The sequence below is a fragment of the Hippocampus zosterae genome, chromosome 1 (assembly GCF_025434085.1).
Source record: "Hippocampus zosterae strain Florida chromosome 1, ASM2543408v3, whole genome shotgun sequence".
Taxonomy (NCBI): Eukaryota; Metazoa; Chordata; class Actinopteri; order Syngnathiformes; family Syngnathidae; genus Hippocampus; species Hippocampus zosterae.
In genome coordinates this window covers 33,229,187-33,254,844 of record NC_067451.1, presented here as the reverse complement: position 1 = coordinate 33,254,844, position 25,658 = coordinate 33,229,187, and the positions used below count along the sequence as shown (strand labels likewise).

Sequence of the window (25,658 nt, the reverse complement as noted above, 5' to 3'; positions counted from 1 at the left end):
GTTAAGTTTCAAGTGAGGCGCTAGGCTTTGTCTGCTTACTGACAAAAGGTTGCTCAAAATCGATAAGAAGCAAGAAAAAAAAAGTCAATGACCCCCTAATGCTTGCCTCGCTCATTTATATGCGTGATTTGTGTACACTCAAACGTACAGGACCAAAGGCTGCGGCAAAACAAACGAAAGCATTGATCGTGCTCTAAATACGCCACGAAAGCTTACCCAAGAGGTGATACTCATGGAATACTAATAGTTTATTCAATTATACTGTAAATTTCAAGATGACAGGACTTGGCTCAGTTCTTAGTTTAAAAATCCACCATATAGTGTAGACACCATATTAAAAACACTTTGTTTTATGCCCCCCCCAACCTCCCCGCAAATGCTTGAAAAAGATTTAATGTAATTAAAACATACTCCTCACAACCAATGTAAATGAAGACCCCTTAAATTTGCAAGCATAAAATGAACAGAAAAATAGGTACAAATTGTTTTGTTTGTATTTTATGTACATTGAAGCCTGATGTGGTGGCGAATGACATCAGCGAGTCTGCATGTGAAAGGCTTAAGGTATGGCTTACAGCAACTGCCTTATGCACGTTTGCCGCTGAGGGGGCGAACGTGTGCAAAGGTAGCAAACGTTGCATTCTTGTCAGGGCTCGTTGGCGGTCGCAAACGTTCACCAAATGTTTCTCAGTCATTCCCTCGATTGTTCGTCAACAACTTTGAGTGTTTTTTTTTCTTGTGGCAAAAACATTTTACAGGCGAACGTCTGGAAAATCTTTAGTAAACATTTGCGACCTTGAACGAACCCTAACAAGAATACAAGATTTGCTACCTTTGTTCATGGTCTTTTAATGTGTCGAGGCGTGACTGTGGCTCTACTCGTCCACACGTCAGGGCAATACAAAAGTGTACTGTAAAAATCTATAAAAACCTGCAGAAAGTCAGATTTTTGCATAGCGTGGATTTCTGCGGCAGACAGATATGTTCCACAAAATATGCTCCGACGGATGAACGAAGCCCTCATCAAGACTTCATTTGAAATATGACTTGAGGAGGTTTTGTCACAATTTGACTTTTGACCTTGTTACGAATTTAATTTAACTTTGAGCAGTCCCTTGAGACTAAGGTCAGTCATGTGTGTGTGTGTGTATGACAAGATTGATGGCGTTTTCAATTTGATGCCGTCTGCACCCCCACAGTTCCGCCTGTCATCCGGGTGTACCCGGAGAGCCAAGCCAGAGAGCCGGGCGTCACCGCCAGCCTCCGATGCCACGCTGAGGGCATCCCCCGCCCGCAACTGACCTGGCTCAAGAACGGCATGGACATCACACCAAAGCTATCCAAGCAACTCACCCTGCAAGGTAGCACCTTCTTGTAAGGTCGTTTTGTTTTAGCCCAGCACATTAGCTACTACAGGGTTATTTTGACATATGCAATTTAAGAAGGGTTTATTTCTTATTTATATCTGCCTTTTTTTCTTCTTCAAATGGTACGATTTTAGATGAAATTGAGGTAGTCTTGCTGAACTACTTCGTGGAAGCCTTATTAGAGGCTGTTTTGTTTTCAATCTGCACAATTTCAGGAGGGGGGGGGCATTTGAAGTCTTCCTTTAATCTGAGCAGCTGTTTAGAAAATACTTGTGGATGCAATCTTTATTTTTTTTTGTGCATTTGCTCATCCCAGCTAACGGCAGCGAGGTGCACATCAGCAACGTGCGCTTTGAGGACACAGGCGCTTACACCTGCATCGCCAGAAACCAGGCAGGAGTGGATGAGGACATCTCCTCTCTCTTTGTGGAGGACTCAGCGCGCAAAACCTGTAAGTCGGCATCATGGCGTCCAAGATGTCCGCCCTTGAGTTCCGGCGCAGCAGTGACAGAGCCCCAGTGAGGAAACTAACAAATGGCGGCAGCACACGTCGAGAAAGCCTGACAAAGCAGAAACAATTGGCACACTGTGAAGGGCATCTCTCTCTTCTGCCAGTTAGCAGCAGACTGTCGGCCGTCCGAGCCACGAATAGACTGTTTAACAGGCCTAAGAGAGAACTTTATTAACAGTAAACTGTGGTTCTTGTAAAAAAATGTTTTGGGGTTGAGGGGCGGCCATATTATAGTGTTGTCCAGCCTGTTCAGACCATTGCTACGTGCTAGGTGGGTTACTGAGCTTGTTAAAAGTAGGTTCAACGAGCTGTTTTGTGAGGAAAGCCGACATTTCGCTTGTGGGCGAAAGACGGTGTCAGATGTTGAGAACAGGATGGAGCACAGTTACATTCAAATGAGCAATATTACAGGATGAAAACATCACGACCGCTTCCAATTTAGTTTCCCTCAGGGTAGGGGGAAAAAAAAGAATCATGAGTCAAAATGAAATGGCACGGCTCACAGTCCATTGTTAAACCCAAAGCACTTACGGCGACAGGTACAATGAGGTGTCGGATTGTCTGGACCGGGAATTAAATTCCTGTCCTCCAGGCATTAAACCCTCCAAAATGAAATGTAATAAATTCTGCCAAGTCAGCCACTGCGTATCTTTTGACAAGGGGTCTTCGGTTTATAGCAACATTGTAACCCTAATTTGTGCGCTAGTCCATGACTGGCCTATGCTAACATAGTAGCAAAGTCATAACTACAGTTAATATTTATACAAAGACACCCCAACCCAGGAATAAAAACCAATAAAACAAAAAGAAGAAGTACGCCGTGGCTTCTTGTGCACCTTGACCACCAATTAATGCGCCGTTCATACGCTAAAAAAAACGTTGTCCCGTTGTATTCTGAGAACCTCATGTATCGTGACCGAAGCGATCACAGTTTACAGTATTATTCCAAAGTTGTTAATGAGCGCTGCTCCGATTTCTTTATAGGACTCACGTCTTCTGCTTATGTTTGGTTTGCATTTGGCTAACAATTTTCTACCGTGGATTCTCGGATGTTAAATACCATCAACTTAACGGGGCTACAAGGTGCTGACATTGAAACTAATAATGAAATGGAAAAGCTCGAGAATTAAACTGTCAAGAGACCTCGATTGTTTCGCCTTATTGAGTTCCACCGTGCTACTTATGTTTGTTGCGCAGTCCGCTAACCACTTGATCTCGTTTTCGCAGACCTCAAACCCGAACAAAGTGTGGCTAGAGCGCAGTGACAATAATCATGAACTGAAAAATGGTAGTGATTTAAACTGTCGTGGCAAAAATGCCTCTAGTGATTTTTCCTTTTGGAGGTCTACTTGTTATGTTCGCGGTGCAGTCAGATAACCTTCGATTGTGCACTGTGCTCAAAACTCGCAGGAAACGGCTCAATTGTGGCAACATCCAAAGTTACAAATAAAACGGTATGAACAATTGTTGTGATAAAAATGATCACACAAATCATCTTGAAACAAATTCACCCATTCACCACGGCACTCTTAAAGAACCCAAAATAAGATGACCTCACTTTAGCCCTGGTTTTAGAAGACTTTTTTTTTTTGCATGGAACTTGTCGTCATCTGATTGCAGGAAGACTAACATTTCAGTGTACTTTATGAAATGTCATAAGATGGTTCCTAGGCCCTGACTAATAAAGAAAGTAGTCACAAAAAAAATTATGTCGCCCCAGAACACATGACTGATCTCTTACATTTTTTTTTGTTTTTTATTTGTTTCACAGTTTGTTGCAGAGTTTGCTAACAACTTACTGCAGACTCTCAGACGCTAAAAGAGTCGTAAAACCTATTGTGCACTATCATCCAAATTTGCAAAGAAATGTAAAAAGCAGAACAGAACAAAACGCTTTGTTTTTACAAAAATAACTCAATTTGTCTTCCCACATGTTTTTGAAGACATAAAGCAAGCGACAGCACTGTGGGTGCACTTTGTTTGCGAATGTTGTCCGTGCCTGCTTGCGTGTGCGCGAGTGTGCGTCCGTGTGTGTATGTGTGTGCGTTTAGGTGTGTGTGTGTGGGGGGGGGGAGCTTAATTACCCTGAGGAGCTCAGCAGCATGCTGACAACAGCACCCCAAACGTGTGACATTTGATGAAAGGTCACAGTTAATTAGTGTGCCCGCCTTATTACTTACAAAAATATATCCAGATTTCAATGAAGTAGTCTTGGAATAATGTTATTTGTTGACATATTGACCGGACTGATTATTCAAATTACTGCTGGCATTTTCGGCTTTGTTAATTCGACACAAAAGACCCCTTTCATACAGAGAAGTTGTCAAATTGATGCCTCACGCAGCATTTTACCCTTATTTTAAATGTGAAACATTTGAGAAATTTATAGTCATCTCATTTGAATCCGCACACCTTTGGGAGGTTCACTTGTTGAGGGGATTGACGGCAGGCAGTCTTATTTTGACCACTTTTGGTTGCCTGTGCAACTTTTAGCAGATTTACAGTAGTTTTACTGAAACCTCTGTAACTTTGAGGGGATTTCAGGTAGTCTTACCTGTTTTACCTGTGCAAATTTGGAGGTACAGTAATCCCTCGTTTACCGCAGTTAATGGGGACCAAAACCACCCGCGAAAAACGAAAATCCGCGAAATAACGACCAGCAAACATATTCAGGTAAAAAAAAAAAATTAAGTCCGCAAACGGTCCGCGAGAAACTGCAAAACAACAGCGAGTCACATAGAGCAACATGTACAGTACTGTACACCATGTATATATATTTTTTTAAAGTATAAAAATAATAAAAATTATGAATATGTTAGAAAAAATCAGCGATGCACTGAAGCCGCGATAAACAAACCGCGAAATAGCGAGGGATTACTGTATTTACAGTTGTCTTATTTTTTAACTTGGCCAACTTTTAATGGGATTTATGGCGGTTTTGTTTACTTTTGCGAGCTTTTAACGCAGTCTTGTTTCAACATAGGGCGGCCCGGTAGTCCAGTGGTTAGCACGTCGGCTTCACAGTGCAGAGGTACCGGGTTCGATTCCAGCTCCGGCCTCCCTGTGTGGAGTTTGCATGTTCTCCCCGGGCCTGCGTGGGTTTTCTCCGGGTGCTCCGGTTTCCTTCCACATTCCAAAAACATGCGTGGCAGGCTGATTGGACGCTCTAAATTGTCCCGAGGTGTGAGTGTGAGTGTGGATGGTTGTTCGTCTATGTGTGCCCTGCGATTGGCTGGCAACCGATTCAGGGTGTCCCCCGCCTACTGCCCGGAGACGGCTGGGATGGGCTCCAGCACCCCCCGCGACCCTAGTGAGGATCAAGCGGTACGGAAGATGAATGAATGTTTCAACATATGCAACTTTTAGAGAGTTTAGGGCTGTCTTATTCTTATTCATCCATGCATTCATTTTCAACACCGTTTATCCTGAACAGGGTCGCGTAAAATTGCTGGCGCCAATCCCAGCTGACTTCGGGCGGAAGCCAGACTACACCGCATTTGGGGGAATTTACAGTCGTCTTAACTTTTGGTCGATTTACGATAGTCTTATTTACACCTGCCCAACTTTTACTGGCTTTAAAGTGGCTTTAAACTTATTTTAACCTTATTTGTACCTTGGCAACTTTTGGTGGCTTTAACAGTCTAGTTTTTACCTGTGCAACTTTTGGTGTGTTTACGGTCCTCTTAAAAACATCATTTCATAACCGGACATCACAAGCTGACTTTAAGGCCATCATCGGGCCATAGCAAATTCCTTCTCGTCAAAACGTCAACACCATCGGTGCTTGTGGATCACCGTCTGGTCTCACGACTGCGCTAAATCCTCCCCATCAAATTTTATGACTCACGGTGAAGGTCTGTTAGATAAGAAATGACCTCAGCGGGAAGAGAACACGCCGTCTTGAAAAGCTAGTGGGCTGAAAAGTCGAGATTTGTACGGCCCCCCAAAAAAACTGTTTTTCATAATAAAAAACAAAAATCACGAGCCTTTGTTACATTGTATTGTTTGCAACCCGAAGATGTGCCAAGAGCTTCTTAGCTCTTCTTTTCATGGTCATTAATCAACCTTGATTTGATTCAAGATACCTCCGAAAGAAAATATTGAAATAGATTTGATGCTTTTATTCAACTTGGCAGCCTCTCTTATCGCTGACAGATCATAGACAAAGACAACAATGGGCTCTATTGCAGAGGTCCACAAACTACGGCCCGTGGGCACATTTGACCCGGCCCTCTAACCCTCATGTTGTCCTCGGGTCAAAATGACCCGTCACTGTGTTAAAAACGCCCCCCCCCCCCCCATAAATGATCATTTTTTAACTTGAAATTTCATGACTTTTTATTCACATTTCCATGGAAGCTGTACAAAAAAAGTACAAAGGTGGTTTTCGGGGCAAAATGACCCATGACGCAAATAGGGTTGAAATCAAAGTCACAAAGGTATTTACACACCATAGAATGTTTCAGTGTTTTAGTTGTGTCTCAGATCAATTAGTAGAACACGTGAACAAGACGGTAGCAGACATAAACAAGACAAGATAGGTGGCATTCTCGTAGATGGCAGAACTCTTTTTTTGTGGATTTCAAGGGGCTATAAAGAGAGAGAGTTGTTTAGTTATTATTTATTTCCTGTTTTTTTCTGTGAAGACCTCAGAGAGGGTTATTTAGTTATTATTTATTTCATTAATACTGTTATTATTTGTTTCCTGACTTTTTTTCTGTAAAGAACCGGGGTTATTTGGTTATGTGTGGCTTTCTGGGAAACAATACATTTTTTAAGCTCCCCTATGATCGTTGATGTTACAAACTGACACCCCATCAGAGAAGGGAAAAGTTATGTGGCCCTCACAGGAAACAGTTTGGGGACCCGTGCTCTATTGGCTCGGTGCTAAACTGTTTAAGACGGAAGATATGCGCTGTTTGTACTGGGATTGCGCAGAGCAGGCAGGAAGGCAATGTAAAAAAAAAACAATACTGTGAAATAACTTGAGGCAATTATGCAGTCAATACATTTCTCTTTCTTACTATGTAGCTTTTGTTTACCTGATAATGAAGATTACCGCTCAGTTGTTTTTCAATTCTTACTTAAAAGTAAGTCAGTCATGAACAATTTTTCTTTCATTGAAGAGCACCCCCTTGCCTGGTGTGACAGACCTTGGCGGCTCCACAGGGCGACATTGTGTGTTACCCACGATTTGTGCAGCGCAAACAGTGCTTATTACAGCTGCTGAAGACGTGAACGTGAGATTTGGTCATGGCGGTAGATAATAAACGTGCGAAGGGACTTTTAGTAAGTAATAAGTAATGTAGAATTTCAAATTTATTATCTCCACAGAAAAAATTATGTGCTTTCCTTTTTTTTGTTCCCAGCCCGCCATCCATTTACATTTTCAAGAGTCCTGGAATATTAATTGCATTAATTTAGCCATGCAAACTCCTAAAATTGAGTGCTATGAGTCAAGTTAAATTTCCATACACTGAAGATATCCCTTAATCAAAAGCACGGAGTGGGCAGGTAGGTGGTTGGGCGGTTATGGCTGTAGTTGGCTATCGGTATAGTAAAACAGGCTAAAATCCAGATATCAAAGGTTGAGGCAGGGGAAGAGATGAATTACCTGGTTTGGTTTTACCAAATGCCAGAGTGTAAAAATAAGTCTTAAGTGGAGAATATAAACATTTCTACGGAGGTAGCTGCTTTAATTTCTATGAGTAGGGCATTCCAGATCACTCAAGCCTGAATAGAGAATGCTGTTGAACTTGCTCATTTATTTTTACGTCTCATAGTCACCAAAACAGCAGAATGTTGTGAGTGTAGCTCTCAGAATACAATATAGGGTGCTGCCATAAGTCAACAGGACATGACGGCTCTCAGCCATATAATATTTTTGGAAGATGTAACAAAACCTTCAAATCACAGGCAAGTTGGCCAGTAACATTTTCTGTGGAATCTATGAGTGTGCTCTTTGTATAATGTTGTAGGTCAAAGGGGTGCCCAAACTTTTTTGATCAAAGATCCACTTTTCAATCAACCAACCTCTCGCGATCTACGCATCACAGAAATGCTTCCCTTGGCCCTCTCGATTCCTATTCTTTGCCCGTTCCCTCGGTGAATTATACACGAAAGAAAATCTGAATGAGAATAATGATATCGATAAATGATATAGAGCTCTGATCCCAAGCTGCAATTGCAGCTGCTGAGCGCTAACAACTTCCGGTGACTCAGGTCACGCGCTACCGTAGGCTAAAGATTTAGCTGTTTATTTAATTTGAATTTATTTTTTTTAATACTTTTTGTGAAAATGAGACTGATAGGATGGTTTGGGTGTAGTGTACATTAACACAAAAAATATATTACCGACATGCACCAAGACACAAAAAAGTTTTTTTTCCTCCTCGTCACTCCTCGCGATCAACTTGGGACCAGTCCGCGATCTACCGGTCGATCGCGATCGACGTAATAGGCACCCCTGTTGTAGGATGTCACAAGTTGGTGTAATTTCAGGGCATTTTTAAAAATCTTTATTTACATAGAGCGACGTGTCAAACACAAGGCCCGGGGGCCAGTTCCGGCCCGCCACGTCATTTTATGTGGCCCTCGAAAACAAATTACGTGTGTCAACTTCCATGATCCTTGCTCAAATCCAGACCGAAACATCAAGTTGTCATATGTAATAAATAACGTTGAGATTTTGCAATAATTTTCAAGAAATTGAAACAATTGAAATTGAAACAGTTGTTGTTTGTTCAACTATCGTCCCCCCCAAAATTATTGCAAAATCTCAACGTTATTTATTACATATGACAACTTGATGTTTCGGTGTCGACTGATTTCAAAACTAGTCATCCATCAATTTGATTTGTCGTGTACAAGTAATAATATGATGTCATGATGAAACATTTACTCGGTTTCACTGTCGTAATGGCCCTCCAGGGGAAGACATAACTCCAAAGTGGCCCGTGACAAAAAATGAGTTTGACACCCCTGATTTAGAGGGTAGTGATTATATATTTCGGGATCATAGTTTGTGGTACACCTACACAAACTATGAATATAGGCCTTTTTTTAATATAGGCATTTTTAGAGGGGCATCAGTTGCTTGCACTTGTTCACTATTCACAGGGGATGGAGCCTTGCAGCGAATACCAGTTCGGTGTAATCATAACTGAGAACTCATTTTCTAGTTTTTAAGAATAAGAATAAGAACGCCTTTATTCGTCCCACAATGGAGAAATTCCCAATTTGCAGCAGCAAATTTATAAAAGGAAGCAAATAATGTACCGGTATGCATTTTCATTGTATGAAATCATTCTTTAAATATGTCAATTATGCTGAACAAAAACAAAATCAATGATGAGTTTTATTCAATTGAATAATTTCTTTACTGTTTCATTGACTCCATGAAGCCAATGAAGCATTTTTTTCAACCTCATAAATGAATGACCTGCCCCCGTTCACATTCTGTACACTCTCATTGAGCCAATTATTCCCAGGATTGTATGGATGGTCCGTCCCGGGTTGCTGTGAGCCATTCACAGCGTAACCTTGCCGCTGGGCCTCTCAAGCATCCCCGAGCTTTGGCATCCAGTGCAAACAGTTATCACAAGGGGCTAGAAGCAAAGCGATCGCCCACCGCTGTCGGCCGGCTTGTTTCAGCTATAGGGACGCTGAGGTTGATATATGGGCCTCTCGCACGTGCACAGCAGCCGCATTCTTTCTGACCCCGAGTGATGAATCGCATCAATATGGTGCTCATATGACTCTGCTCTTTTTCTATTATGTTTCTATCCCTGGCAACCTCTAACATAAACGCCATTGTTCTACCCGTTTTCCAACTGCCGTTCGTTTTGCCGACGACACAGGGCTCCTTTTGTGACACATTTTAATGAGCAGAAAAAGATACGCAAGAGTGCACAGGAGGGGAAACACTCGACAAAAGCTTTTTGGGGGGAAGGGGGGGTTCTTGCAAAGATTACGTCTGACCCCGCTGCTTTGTCTCTTTCTCAGCACTGTTCTGTGCGAGAATGAGTGCAGCAGGATAGATTAGCATCAGTGCCAATTGGCCCGCAAATTGGACGGCACGTCGGAAAATGGAAGATGGGAGTGGGTTGACGGAGGAATGGGCAGACAATCGGCAGAGAAGGTCGACATTAAGGACGCAGTGTTGAATTTGCATGGAAAGCAAGTTCGGCACACCCCTGCATCTCTTCCTCGCAAGAGCAACGCTGTCACAGTTGCTCTATTCCAAAACACATTTGCACACAAGTCTTCCAACCGTAAAACCATCATCAAACTAAAAAAAATAAAAAATAAAAAAAAGGAATTACACCGTGAGTTTTTCAAGCTACCACAAAGCTCCACTTAGCTTAATTCTAACAAGCAAAGCAAAACATTATAAATGTTAGCATTGCATTGGTGTTTCTGTGTCGCAACATTAAACGATGGCTATTTGAACGCAAATGGTGCGGCAATAGAATACAGAAGTCCTCACCTGCATTTTTTTCCCTCAGACCTAAAATGGTGCATCACTGCCATTTACTGGTGGTTGTGTGTTCGTAGAGTTGTGTCACAACTTAAAATTTACAATGAAGCAGCATCAGACTCTCTTCCACAAATACCAATTGAAAATCATTAGCTTTACTTATCAATGGCAGTGAATGAGTTGAGGATTTGCAAAGCCTGGAATGTGGGCCAGGAGTGCCACAGTCACCGATGCACTTTCAGCCGTTCATTGAACGAAGCAACAAGTCAAACACACAAATACAAAATGAGAACACCCACAAGGAGCTACTGGAAGTGCTCAGACAAACCGATTCGAGCTCCCCATGTCACTCAGTAGGCCATGCCCCTAAAGGACATACAAATACTACACAGTATGGACCAAGGGTGTCAAACTCATTTCACATTGTGGGCCACACAGATGTCAAGTGGGCCGGACCATTAAAATTAGACCATACTCTGCTATAAATAACCAAAATATCACGTCTTTCCTTTGTTTTGGTATATAGAAGCATAAGAATATTAGGAAAATGTTGAAATTTAATGAACATACTGTATCTTTTACCAAATATTTGACAAAATGACTTAACTCTCTGTTTCAATTGGCTGTCTAAATCTGCTGATAGGTCTGAAATCCTCTCTAGTATAGTATTCCTCATCAGGCTAATCTTGGCAAAAGCTTGTCGCTTCTCGGGAAACACAAGTTGAGCCGCTGTTATCATGCATCTGTTAAACGAAGTCACGGTCGGAATACAGCTTTGATGCTACTGCTATTTGGCTAGCAATTAGGTAGCTGGCTTTTACTGCTATATTTGGGGTGTCTCAGTGACAGACCAAGATTGCTGTTGTCTTCTTCTCTGATCAAAACAATGTCTTCTCCTCTGATCAAAACAGTGTTGCCCCGAGCGGATAATCCATGAAATGCATCTAATTTAAAGTATTCATTCCGTGTCTTGTATCCATTTTTTCACTTTTAAATTATCCCGCGGGCCTGATCGAACCTCCTTGGGGGCCGGTTCCGCCCCGCGGGCCGTATGTTTGACACCCCTGATATGGCCAGTAAAATGACACTATGTTGGGACTAAATAAACGGATTTCACATTTTGAATTCAACCACCAAAGAAATGTAAATACAATGAAACTAAAATACAGTCAAATTATTCACCCTTTGAAAAAAAATGCCTGACAAACACTTAATGGAGTGGGAAAGGAAATATGTTTGCAGAGAAACAGTCAATTTACAGGTATTGCGGTTACGAATAAAGGACAAGTTTACCTGTGTATAATCAATCAACTAATAAACTTTGAAGGAGTCTAACGGACACGCTAACGATAGAGGTAGGGGTTCTCAAAGCATCCACCTATCCGAAGCCCTCAAGCTCTGGTGTGGCATCGTGAGTGTCATTAGCCACCTCGAAATGACTTTGATGGAAAAAAAAACAAGGTCTGCTGCCTCTCAGAACAGAAAGATGGACCATTAATCCATGTTCATGAAGCATTAAAATTACCTTAGGCTGAAAGATGATTTGGTCACGGGGGCGTCTGAGGTAACCCATATCAGGTCGCATAAGTAAGAAGGGAACAAGTTAGAGTCTGTTTGGATTATTTCTTAACAATGAGCCGCCTATTGATCCAAAACATCCAATTGTGATCCTGATCCCAAATGTACAGTTGTAATGGCACTTGTGGTCACAAACCCACAATTGTAATCACAGTCAATTGATCGCAAATATACAATTGATTAATCCATTCTTTCTACTCCCCGTAGGAGGAGTATACTGTACATGAAGTGGGTACTTTGGTACGTACGAATGTACAGTACTATTCAGTATGTGCTAGCTTCAATGTGTGTCTACAAAGTATGTTGTCACAAGATTTTCAAGTAAACATTGGTGTTCAAACAACAATAAGCAAGGCGTCCTGGCTTGTCTGCTGCTTTGAGACCATTTCAGGCTCATGCTAAATTATACTGTTGATTTAAGCCGATTTGCAAAAGCGTAAACGCGGTTGGCGGTGTCTAAAAAACAAACACCAAAAAACGGTCCTGATTTCCGAGCAGAGGACTCAATTATCTGGTGCATTGGATAGCGGCGGCCAACCATTCCGCTAAAAGTCTCACAAATGTGATGTTATTGATTGTGGCGTTTAATGTTCAATGTTTTCGTTCTCTTTTTCTCCCTGGCAGTGGCCAACATTCTGTGGCGGGATGAAGGTAGGCTCCATGGCTGCATTCATTAAAGTGGCTTAATTGAATTCCTGTAATAGCGTTAGTCAAGTGTGACAAGAAGGATTAAATGATTGCACGCTGCCTTCTTTACCTTCGGTTGCATATTCTTTGTTGTGACAGGTCTTGGTATCGGAAACATGTTCTACGTCTTCTACCGGGACGGCATTAAAGTCATCCAGCCGGTGGCTTGCGAGATACAGAGGCACATCAAGCCCAGCGAGAAGCTGTTGGCTCTTAAGGTGAGAAATACCCCAAAACACATTCAGAAGTGTCCCCTGGATGGTTGCAAAAAAACAAACAAACTGAAAACAAAGGAGGCGCACCAGTTCTAGGAGTCTACACAAATTTGGTGAGCATTTTGTCCTAACAAGATAAGATAAGAAAACTTTGTCACAATCTGCCCATTTTTGGGCAGATTCAAGTTTAATTTCAACTGCAAGTTAATCTTATATGTAGAAATAAATATATACACGGTATGTTTGTATTCCTCCAGGAAGTCTCCATGTTGTAGAGACTGTTTTAAAGTTTTCCCTCCCCCGGTGAGCCACTTGTGAGAATAATTGGATTTATTTTATTTATTTTTTTTTGGCGGCGTTACTGTAGCAACCGATCATAGGCTGCAGTACATTGGTGTAGCAGCAATTCTTTCCATTTTTGCCTTACCAAGAAATTAGATTCAGTCTAACAATAAACACGAGGAAATGAAACCACTAATACTACATTTGAACAACTATTTGAACAAATTCACAAGAAAATTATACCGCTGGCTCTCCAGGAATTCCATACGGAACAAAAACAAACATAACTCGCCCGGGCATAAACCCACATAAGGTATGTGACGTGCCGAGGCGCAGCAGTCGCCCCTGCTCATTCCCTTCAGCTGCACCAACAAAAATGAAGATTTTTTATTACATAAAAGGAAGAACATCCATCTTTTTTAGATCAAATGAAAAATGTGGATCTTCTGTGACTTCTTTCATCCATTTCAGCCCACCTATTTGCGACGTGTGACAAGAAGCGACGCGCACTGAGTGACGATGGAAACAATTCACTAATTTGGATCTTCTCCGACTCTTGCCGTGCATCTGAATCCATTTGTAATATTTAACTCGGAGCACTGAGTGACAATATAGATGGTGACATTAGCTTCCCTCGTGAGCTACCATATGTCTCACAAGTGACTGATGTCATACATTTAATGCACTGAGGCGAAATGTAGACTAGTAACCAACCCAACAACTCGCATAAGCTGCCGTCTGTCTGTATTGAACAGGTTTTTGTGAACCATGAAGTTTGCCTTAGCTCTGTGGCCGGCGCCGTGCGGAGCTGCGACTCCGATAGGTTCTTTGTCATGACCAGAAAGGAGCTCTCCAGGAGCACCTTAACCTGCCGGCTAAATAGAAACACCTGTGGCGAAAACCAAACTGTGGCAGGCTTTTGACTTTATAGGACATACATTTGAGACCTTTGGTGGCAACATTAATACCATTGTAGATTTATTGCTCTGCTACAGAGGACAAGAGTGGTATATGCCCCTTCTTAACCGAGACAAGTTAGCCAGCGGGAAGGCACCTGTCACCACACTGCCTCTGTAGTTATAAATACACACAAGAGGCATAAATTCCAACATCCCGGAGCCTTTTTATTTCATCCGTCCTGGCCAGCAGCCGCTCTATATTGCACCGCAGAGTCGGGAACAGACGGCTGGGCAGAGGATAGTGACGTCGGCCAGCTAGGCAAAAAGCTGCCAGGGACTGGAAGCTGAACATCCATGGGAACGTGCAGGCTTTGTTGTGTGGATTATGTAGAAAGAAAAAAAATAATTTGTCAGGAGGCAGGAAAGGAACGGCAACACTGTTGATAAGATAACTGCAAGCTGTGTGTTTGTGTGTGTGTGTGTGTGTGTGTGTCTAGGAGCAAGTGTGTCCCGCCTCAGAAGAGGACGAGGCGCACAAGTGTGTATGGTCGGCGGCGGTCAACGTCAAGGACAAATTTATTTATGCTGCGCAGCCCACGTTGGATCGCTTGCTCATCGTGGATGTCCAATCGCAAAAAGTTGTCCAGGTAACTCAATTTACACATTAACACTCAATTAACATGAATCCATTTCACTAAACGACACAGTTGGTCTGCAGTCAAACTCGATCAACCAATGCATCATTTAGCAAAAATGCATACTAAAGCGGTTTGGGGAAAATGATGAATAGCGCACAGAATGCATTCACTTATGGAGGCCATTGGCTGTAATACTAACTCCAGTCTTACAGTATGCACACTGGTACATGTCAATGTTACAGTTTTAACTATTATTTTGCTATTCATCTATTTATTTATTTATAAATATTTATTTTTCTGTTCAAGGTGACAACATTCCATTCTGCATGATATGAAGTGGAATACAATTATTTTCCATTCTAAATATTTCATATTTTTAAATTGTGTTATTTTAAAACATTTTATTTATTGATTTATTTAAATTTGTTCATACTATTTATTCATTGACAATGCAATTAGTTTGTCATGTCATTCATTCAAATGTCATTCTTTTCAAGAACAAATTCACCTTTTTTTATACACAATAGATGAAGAAAAGATGCTTTCTTTTTATTCATTTGAATTTTCACCACTTTGGTTTGACTTTTTTTAAGTAGCTGTTTAAAATGGTAATAACCCCCAAAAAATTTTTGGGGTTATTTTTTTTGTTGTTGTTGTTGTTGTTTTTGGGGTTTTTTTTATAGTCATACCTCAGTTTTCGACCACAATCTGTTCCAGAAAGCTGTTCGAAAACCGAAACCACACTCTTTAAAAAAAAAAATCTTTATTGAACACGTCTGTGCACAATGGAACGCTAAACGAGGAAGCCTCACTTCCCCCTGTAAGGAAGGCGAGAGGAGTCAAGTGACGCATTCAAGTGCGCTCAGTTTGTTCGAGAACTGAAATTCGATCGTCATCCGAAGCATAAAAAACTTTGGGTCGAAAACCGATTTGGTCGAGAATAGAGACGTTCGAAAACCGAGGTTTGACAGTATTACAGTTTTATACTTCAAAATCGAGATAAGCGGTTCAGATAATGGATGGATTATAGATGAAGACTGTTGAGGAGGGGATTTGTCCATTTCCTTTGGCCCTCCTTGGACCTTTTATTTCTCTACTAGGTGGAAGAAAGACCCAACACCACATCTTCTTTTCTGCAGTTTATCACGACACAATATGAATCAATTCGAGCTCCTGAGAGTTTCAGATTTCGTCAGGAAGCAAAGGAAAAATAGTCATGAGAATATATAGACACAATATTATAATGAGTTGCGGGCAGTTACGCCTCCGTGAAAATCCCGGAAACAAAGAAATTGACATGTCATCTGACCTGGTGTGGCTGGAAAAGGTTGGGAGTGGTGAGGTGAGACCAGACCACCACTACTACCCTCTATTGTGTTCGATCTGAGCTTTGATGTGATGGCAGCAACACAGATACTTGAGATCACAGTTCCTCTTTTGATGTGAAACATGTCCTCCTGGGGTGGGGGGTGGGGGGGAGGAGGTTCAGCGAGCATTGAAAGATGAATTGCATCATTTTGTTTTCTTCGTTACAACTCATCTCGGTTATACAGTACATGGTGCCATCACGCTTGTTTTGAAAAGGTCTATTTGCTTCCCTGGGAGAAATTGTTCTATTTTGTGTGGCTGCCACTCAAAGTAGCAACATCCAAAAGTCTTGGTGTTTTAAACTAAGTGGCTGTGAGTGCAGTTAAGTATGTCAGTGGCTTTCCTGGGTTTGTCTCGCATCCCCTTGCAGATGGCTGTTTATGCCTCACCGGCCTCACGGGGGGAAAAGAGCCGAGAAGCTGCCACTAAGCAGGCTGAGCTGTCAGCAGCTCATTTATTCTGGCCTCCTGGAGGTTGAGCTCCACTACGTTATATTAGCAGCTGTTCATTAAAACACCTGAACCTCCCACTGCCTTCACAAGCTTTTTTCTTTTTTTAACTCCCGTTACTTTTTGTACTAAAGCAATGACATCAACAATGTAATAGTACCACGGATGGGAATCAATGAATGTTAAATCATTTAGACCAGAGGTGGGAAGTCACTCAGACTGACAGTAGTTCCGTCCACTGTTTCCGTCATCATTTCAGGCTGACCGACGGGGGTCAAGTCAATCCCTCGTCGGCAACAGCCAATCACAGTCAAGAACGCATTTTCCACGCCACATGAGCCGACACGCAACCAAATAAAGAAAAAGACAAAAGACACATACACAGCGATTGGGGGACAAAAAACAATATGGGTCACATGTCTCTGAGGTCTTTGCCACTGAAAGGTGTACAATGCTGTTTTATTTTTATTTCTGCAACAATCCAGGCTAAATTTAGCTCCTCCCCAATATATTGAGATCTTAGAATGGTCAAGATGCACTGTATCACTTCTCTTTGGCACCATAATGTGGCATCTCAGGTTTCACAGAAATCCCCCCCACCCCCCCCCAAAAAAAACTAATTAAATCCTCAGAGAGTCGAAAATAAGTGATACTTTCAACAAAGACCTGCGGATAGGTTGCATAGGAAAAAAAAATACACAAATAGGTGGGGATTCATTATCTATAAATGCAAATGTTAATGACGTTTTTGGGCGCTTAAGACAGAATCAAAAGACTGAGTTCTTCCTCAGTGGGATAGGAACTGCTTGTCAGGAGGACGACAACACACCGTCTGTTGCGATTGCAGAAATGCCAATATCGTTGTGTGTGTGTGTGTGTGTGTGTGTGTGTGCGCGCGCGCGCGCTTGTGTCGCAGACGGTCAGCACTGATCCATATCCCGTCAAGCTACATTATGACAAGTCTCGTGACCAGGTGTGGATCCTCAGCTGGGGGGACAGGCAGAAGAGCTTTCCGACCCTGCAGGTAAGGGAAAGGAAAATCTCCAGTTTCAATGTTACCTTTGACGTTTTTCAGCGTTGTTCCCATTGGTGAGAATCACTAAATAACATTAGTCTCAAAACATAGGCATTGAGTTGATTAAGATGTAGATGTTTATGATGTGTGATTCGGAAGTTTGGATTCATTTTGAAATGTCCTCACTTTCAAAATAAAAGCACAAGTTGAGTTTTCTTATTCCATGAAGATGACATTCGATTTAGTAGAAATACAGTGGTGGTGGTGTTTGGTCCAAATGGCACCTTCTCTTTGACCCTTTCAGGGACAGCGGTTACGACAGTGGACAGTTTATCATGTTATCAGGTTACAAGGAGCATAAAAGGGTTAAACGTCAATGTCCGCTTCACGCTGTGACTGACAGTTGTTTCCCCACCCTCAACAACTCAAACACAGGAAGCCAACACATAAGAAAGGATATTAGAAAAAGGCAACCCATCTACAGAAACAATAAAGGCAGAGATTAAAATTTAGATTAACACGACTAAAAAACATAACGCTCTAAACATGACCATAATTAAGTAATCACAATTAACGCGATCATTTGACATCTCTAAATAAAACATTAAAAATGACCCCCTTGATTGACGTACCTACTCTTTAACATCAACCCTGTCAAATATCCCTCCAGGTGATCGGTGAGGCGAGCGTGAGGGTATCTCATCACACGGTCCACACGCAGCCGGTGGGTGGACGCTTCGACAGGACGGACGACTTTTTCATCCCCTCTACCAACCTAATCGTGGATAGCGTAAGGTGCATGAATACACATCATCCACGCAAATTTTGGCCTGTCACTCGGCCCGAATGCTGAGGTGTTTGTTTGCTGTCTTTTGGAACTGGCTTGCTTTTACCAGCCTGCCTGTCAAGCCAAGAGCAGGTAGGCGGTGTAATTACGTTGCCAGGCATCCGGCGTGGAGAGTACAGACAGGCTTATTTAAACTTGGCCCTATTTTCAGTGCTGTGTGCATATGTTTTGAAATCGTACCAAGCCCTGACACGAATAGTGAAAACACAAAATGTCCCTCCCTCTGCAAAAAAGAAAAACATTACGATTGTTTTTAACTCTTGATACAACACCAAACACCACACCAACACAAAATAACCAACTATTGAACTGAACTAGATACCGGAGTCAGTGAATTGGTGAGTTGAGCGTGTGAGTGCGTGCAAGTGTGCACGTGTGCGAGTGTGTGTGTCTTCCACCCTACAAATTACACTCACACACACACACACACATACGCACAAACAAGGTTTTTGTATGTGATATTATGTGTGGTATAAAACAAAACAATTTCCTTGTTTCACACCACGTTCAACTTTCACGGCGCTTGACTTGGCGCAAGCCGACCCGTTATTTTCTTTGTGGTCTGGCACCTCGTCGGATCTGAGAAGGTGCAGGAAGTCAGCTGGCTGGTCAGAGTCCTGCTATGCAGCAGTGTTCATATGTCCAGAAGTTGCTGTGATGTGCATGTTTTTGGCTGCCAGCCCAAATGATCCCCACCACTTCTGGATTCACAACCACTAAATGCTCAAAATATGGAAATATTGCAAATATGGAATATTTTATTGTTGCAGTGTGAAGGATACTTGCATTCACCCTTACACCAACACAACAGACGGGAGGGGCTCTTGGGCTGCTGGATGCACAATGTGTAATTTGTAGAAATATGTAAAAAAAATAGTTTTGTTGCTACAGAGTGACATTTCTCCATCTCTTCATCTCTCCTATGCACACACACACACACACACACACACACACACACACACACACACACACACACACACACACACACACACACACACACACTTCCACGCACACACTCCCACGCACACGCTGCCTACATTTACAGCAGTCATGTGTGAGCATGGATGGTTGTTCGTCTCTGTGTGCCCTGTGATTGGCAGGCAACCAATTCAGGGTGTCCCCCCGCCTGCCCGAAGACAGCTGGGATGGGCTCCAGCGCCCCCCGCGACCCTAGTGAGGATCAAGCGGTCCGGAAAATGAATGAATGACTGAGTGAATAATTTAGTTATTTACTTATTTAGTTATTTATTTATTTATCTCTTGTGGATTTGGAGAGTTAGTCTTGCATTTGTGGAATATGAATTGAGCTGAAAAATCCACCTGTTTTTATGCATCTCAGAAGGCTCCCATTTTGCCTTGTACTGCCACTGGCTATTGACTGAAAATGGCATCGCAGCACCTGAGGACTCAACTTGCGAAGGTCACATTACCATCCATTCATCCATTTTCCGATCTACCTTATCCTCACAAGGGTCACGGGGTGTGCTGGAGCCTATCCCACCGTCTTTGGGCAGTAGGCGGGGGAAACCCAGAACCAGGTACTAGCCAATCGCAGGGCACACACAGACAAACAATCATCCACACTCACACACCAAGGGACAATTTGGAGTGTTCCATCAGCCTGCCATGCATGTTTTTGGAATGTGGGAGGAAACCGGGAGTGCCCGGAGAACGGGCAAAGGGAGGACATGCAAACTCCACACAACGAGGCCGGAGCCGGAATCGAACCCTGCATTTTTGCCCCGTGAGGTCGACGCGCTAACCACCCGACCACCGGGCTGCGCCGGTCACATTACCAAATTCAGAAAACACGAGTCCATCTTTCCCACATCAGCATCTGGCCTCCACTCGTTTTGCCGGCTTGAGTTCACTTGTATTTATTTTTACTGAAGACCCAAGACGACAAATCCCAACATGAATGAATTTCACCAGCGTTCGGCGTATGTCAAAGATTGTTTCCAATAAATCTGTCCCTCATCCATCTGCAACATTTCCAAATAAAGATTTGTGGCTGCTGGCGGACAACGCAATCTGTGGATCGGTGATTGCGTTGACGCAGACCGTGATGATACGCCCTCCGTGTGTGCCCCGCCAGCTTCCCAATGTTCAAACGGTATACAAAGATGACAAACGACGTCGAAATTGCTACGCCCGTCAGCCTTCATCAGTCGGTTTGTGTCAGAAGGTTGTATACCTTATCCCACCATCTGAGCAGATTCTTTGTTTTGGAAGGTTTTTGGGGCAATGACGATTGCATCAGGGCCACCATAGACATTGAACCATTAAAAAAAAAAACTGTCAATGGATTTTTCTCCAAAGTCAAGGCATACCATTTTTTCTTAGTGTTATTCAGTGACTTGAATGGCATCCAGAAAATTATCCTAATCCTCAAAGTCTCGAGACTTTTGAGCCTTCCAACGGATGGACAGGAGATCAAAACGTGCTGAGTTTTGTCATCTTTTTGCCAGCCATATATTTGATATTCACAATTAATTGGGTTCTTGCTTCGAGAAAGACAAATGCGAAAAGAATGTCATTAAGGTATCTGAAGACTTTTTAAGATAATCCAGTTGAAGAGTTTACATGAACCAAACTAACTAAAAAGATGGATTGAATTCATGCTTTCTGTATACTCTTCAATACATACAACGTGGACACCTGAATTAGGGTGATTATTGATGGTCACATCCATGATAATCTCAATTATGTCTCCCTCCTCAATTGATGAGGATCCTTCTCAGGCTTCTGAAATCATGTTGATGAGCCGATCATTTGAATCATTTATGTTGGAGGGAGACATCTAAAAGAGACTTGATAGCAAATCTCCAAGACCGCACCTGGGCAGCGCTGTTGCCGTTCATCAAATTCGGCCCCGTTATTGACTGGAGAATAAACAGTGGTGTAGTCCACCTTTTGCCTAATGTCAGCCCTGGAAAGGATGATGCAAACAATCTTTCGTGTTGTCCACCAAGCACTCAAAGCCCATCCTGTGTCAGACTGGCTACGAAGTTCGCCTTTAGCATCAAAGAGATTGACAGGCAACAAATACAGGAAGTAGACTCTTGCTCAGTCAGTCTGTGATCGACTTTGAGACAAATTTGTGAAAATCTTGACGAAGCCAGTTTTGCAATTTTGCCTGTGGAATATTTTAAAACTTTAAAGAACAGATGATCGGACGCAGTGTTTTTTTGGGGGGGGCGAGGGGGACAGTGTCCATCGTTTGGACGAACAGAATTAAAAATGCAACCCTGTTCAGAACTGCTTACTAACGCAAGACATTTTGTGGACCGTGTCCAAATACCCAAATAAGCATATACAGCAGTGTCGCATTGCGGGGACAATAACTAATATTCCTTAGCACTTGACTGTATTAAATGAATAAATGTAAATATAAAAAGATGCAATATCACTTCTACTTCAACCTCCCTTGGATTGGATTTTACATTTCTGTATTCGGGCTGCTACTGAATGTTGATGTTGGTTACCCCAGGTAATTACAATGAAGCCTGGAGGCATCACAAATATGTGTGCAGAATAATTAGATGTTGCATAACATTGCCGGTGCATGTGTCCTTTAATTTAAAAAATGTATACTTCAAAGTTAACTGTTTTAAATCTTTCTTTTTTGTGTGTTTGTCTAAAAACGCTTCTGGGGACGTGCATCGAAAATTAGCATTAGCTACAAATTAGGCATGACTGAATTAAAGGTTTGACGGTTTACCGTGGTTTCAAAAAGTCAAGGTTTCAAAAACAGCAACTACTGTCTGTCACCGGTAATGAGCTGAGGGGACTTCTGAGCAGGACACAATATGATTGGCTGCTTGCAGAGATTAGCGAATTAGCTCCCTCTCTGAAGTTAATTGGGGCCAGTTGCTTTTATTTATTTATTTATTTTTAATCTTTCTCTGCGAGCAGACAGGGGAGGGGTGACTAGTTGCGCGCAGGCTACGAGGGACGGAGCGAGACAAAAGAGACACTGCGACTGTTGATTTATGTGCATTCTCGTCAAACTAAAGAAAGTAAAATGGTGCCAGCGGTACTGCTGTAGTTAGCTCCAAGAACACCAGGAGTAGTCCCCAAGTCTGTTCTGAAGAGAGCTCACCAGTGACGGGACACTGTAACTTACTAAGAAGAATGTACACGATGATGACGTGGTATATATTTCTTTATATTACATATTTCGGTGAAAAATAAACGCTTGTCTAAAATGGGAAAACGATGCCGTTTTTAGTCACCCAAATATTTTAAAAATATATAAATTTTTAAAAAGGACATTTTAAGAGCTGTTATTTCAATACCATGGTACTGCGATATTTTTGCTCACGGTTATCAGAATGTAATATTGGCCCATGCCTATTATAAATGCTGTGAAGCTGGACATGACAGATGTGTTCCTCAGCTGTAGGATCTGTCCCTATTCAAATAAATATGAAATGACATGAAATGAAAAAAACATCCATGCTGGCGTCAACTTGGAACAAATCCAGTGTGGGACATGCCACTTGGGCTAAATCAATCCTGTGATTTACAAGCGACCAATCCAAGGTCTAGTCCACCTTTGTCAGTCAAGCGTCATCTTGGATCATCTTTAGCGGACCCTTGACACAGTGGGAAGAAGACAATGAAAAAGGTGTGTGTATGGTCCAGTAAGTGACCCAAGCGTGTAGTTGTTTTGTCATTTTCTATATGTACAAAATACGGTTGCGGTCCATCCAAACAGTTGCTGACTTTTCAGTCTGAAACAAAGCGGCGACTGGTCCAGCCATCATAGATTCTTGGTTGGAGAAGAAAATAGTCACGATTAGCAATTGATTCAATCTTTTGTGTTGTCTCTGATGAAACTGTCAACAGATTTGGCCTCATCTTTCACCGAAATGAGGCTGTCCTGCACAAGATCGACTTGGAGACGATGGCCTATGTGAAGAACATCAGCCTGCGAGACGTGAACTGCATCCCCAAGTCGGCGGCTTACACCCACTTGGGCGGCTACTACTTTGTCAATTGCCGCCCAGATTCCACAGGCGCCACGCAGCCGCAGGTCATGGTAGACAGCGTGACGGACGGCGTGGTGGGCCAGAACCGCGATGTCACCGGAACGCCCCACGTGTCCCCGGACGGCCGCTACCTCGTGACCGTGGACGACGGCGACGGCCTCATGCGCATCCAGACTATCTCGGAGCGAGGCCAGATCGGGGAGCCCTTTGACATCCACACCAACCTGCACATCTCCGACCTGGCCTTCCAGCGCTCCTTCACTGAGGCCCACCAGTATAACGTGTTCGGAAGCTCCGGGCGCCAGACCGACGTGCTGTTCGTGGAGCTGCACAGCGGCAAGGTGAAGATGATCAAGAGCTTGAAAGAGGCCATCAAGCCGTACGAATGGCTGTGGAGCGCCAGTAACCGGGCAGTGGTGGGCGGCGGCACCTTTGGCCAGTACCTCATGACCCCTTCCCGGGAGTCCCTGTTCATCCTGGACGGCCGGCTCAACAAGCTCAACTGCGAGATCACCGACGTGGTCCAAGGCAATGTGCTGGCGTGGGTCGGGGAGTCTTAGTCCAGTTCCGGTACTGCTGCACTGAATTTTGTGGGAGAGTAACATATTTGAAAATGCTAATTGACCATGCTGAGCTCCACCTCACGAGAAATCCAAAAGTAATTGGAGTCCCAAAAATATATTCACTGGTCAACAAGTTTTGACAATTTATTTTTCCTTCATGGATGATTTTTTTTGTTTTTTCTCCAGCACATCAATTTTTCATCATAATAAAAAGATGATGATAATGAAATATGTAGTGAAGTAATATTTGTCGTACAATTTAGTTATGAATTAAAGGATAATATTTGGATGGGTTAGGTTCAGCAACATGTGGAATATTTAATTGCTAATCATCATGCATGGTAAAATCTGTTTTGCGCAAGCTTTTATTGGTCAAATTTTAAAAATCAAGGAAAATATCTCAAAAAACTGTGTGCTGGGGGAAAAAAAAGTAAATACCTTTTTTTAAATCAGCATTAAAAATATGTTGAGAGGCACATATAGCACTCATAAATCTCTGATTAAAATTTGCCGTTGACCAGCGTTATTTAGTGAAGAGATGCGGACCATTTCTCGTAATACACCCCGAACTTCTCTCCCGTGCCTTCAAGGAAAATTATCATTGTCATTTTTTTTCCCCACCCCTCTTCGTTCACCGAGAGATTCGTGACTGTCCAGTGCCCACAAACCTTCAATGCAGAATACTAAACAGGATTTGGTCAACTTTGATTGCATTTTTTATTTCATTTTTTGGTTCCTGCCCAAATCAGTAAAATCAAAACTCGACCATGATGCGTTAAGAAAGGGCAAAATAAATAAACAATCAATTACTTCAAAGATTGTTCCTTGAGGATAAGTCGGTAGAGCACCTGTCTGTATGAAAGATTAAAATCTTGGACCAAACCAAAAGGAGGGAAATTAGACTAGACTAGGATACACCCGAGTGAGATTAGCGATTAGAGTGAGATAGAGTGGCTTCTTCTGATACACTGTGTGCAAGACGATGACAATGGACACTTTCTATGCATTAACAATGCCAATGACAACTGCATTTGAAAAATTCACAATGGGACTTTGGACGTGTATATAATGATATGAAATCTGTCTTTCCTGTCTCATCGTTGTCACGCCTCACTCTGACTTTTTCTGCCGTATTGTTCTTTGCTTACGTCCCGAGCGGCTGATTCAGTCGGTGACGACTGTACAAATCAAAAATAACAAGTGATGGTCCTCCACTGAGCGCGTTGCCGTCGCCACTTTTCACGTTCACGGTAGTCATGTTTGTGTATGTGAGTGTGTGTCCCTTGGTGCGATTGCCGATTGTTATATTTATATGGATATATATCTCAAAATAAAAATAATGCTTGTCATTTTACCCAACAATAAAATCCGTACAAACGAAGCCATGTGTAATATCTGCTCTTTCACTCATGACCGCACTCTTCCCTTTCGAGATGGAACACGAGCCCATCAATTTAACGCGTGCCGCTTATCGTGGCCAACAACACTCACGTTGGCCATTTGTCTAGCTGGATGGGAGGGATTTTATGTAGCGTGTGATCGTTTTGAAATTGTCTGCGAATGTTCAAAGAATTCACAATGCATTTACTGTATGATCTTAGATTGTGACGGCATTACAACCGTCAGCAAAAATGTTGTGGTATCATGGTAAGAAAATGACCAATTAAAATGATTCACGCCCATGCAAGATGTTTCAAAATATAAATAATAGATTTTAGACTTGAATGTTTTTTTTTCCTTTTTTGAATGCGAAACTTGGATGTGAG

The 25,658-nt window shown here is 42.5% G+C and overlaps 1 protein-coding gene and 1 long non-coding RNA gene across 2 annotated transcripts in view; one reads left to right on the top strand and one right to left on the bottom strand.

Annotated features, from left to right (window-relative positions):
• Positions 1 to 25,273, top strand: part of fstl5 (follistatin-like 5) — a 146,635-nt gene extending 121,362 nt beyond the window's left edge. Inside the window, exons 9-16 of the mRNA XM_052059325.1 lie at positions 1,200 to 1,361; positions 1,684 to 1,818; positions 12,560 to 12,586; positions 12,722 to 12,840; positions 14,516 to 14,665; positions 17,390 to 17,497; positions 18,159 to 18,283; positions 23,187 to 25,273. Coding sequence (XP_051915285.1) covers positions 1,200 to 1,361; positions 1,684 to 1,818; positions 12,560 to 12,586; positions 12,722 to 12,840; positions 14,516 to 14,665; positions 17,390 to 17,497; positions 18,159 to 18,283; positions 23,187 to 23,889 — 1,529 coding nt within the window. The 3' untranslated portion in view covers positions 23,890 to 25,273. The remainder of the gene's footprint in view (positions 1 to 1,199; positions 1,362 to 1,683; positions 1,819 to 12,559; positions 12,587 to 12,721; positions 12,841 to 14,515; positions 14,666 to 17,389; positions 17,498 to 18,158; positions 18,284 to 23,186) is intronic.
• LOC127597880 (uncharacterized) lies at positions 3,485 to 12,553 on the bottom strand. Its single transcript, XR_007961792.1, has 2 exons — positions 6,727 to 12,553; positions 3,485 to 6,057 (listed from the first exon to the last, which is right to left on the bottom strand). It is a non-coding gene; the product is annotated as an uncharacterized LOC127597880 (long non-coding RNA).
• Positions 25,274 to 25,658: the final 385 nt, after the last annotated feature.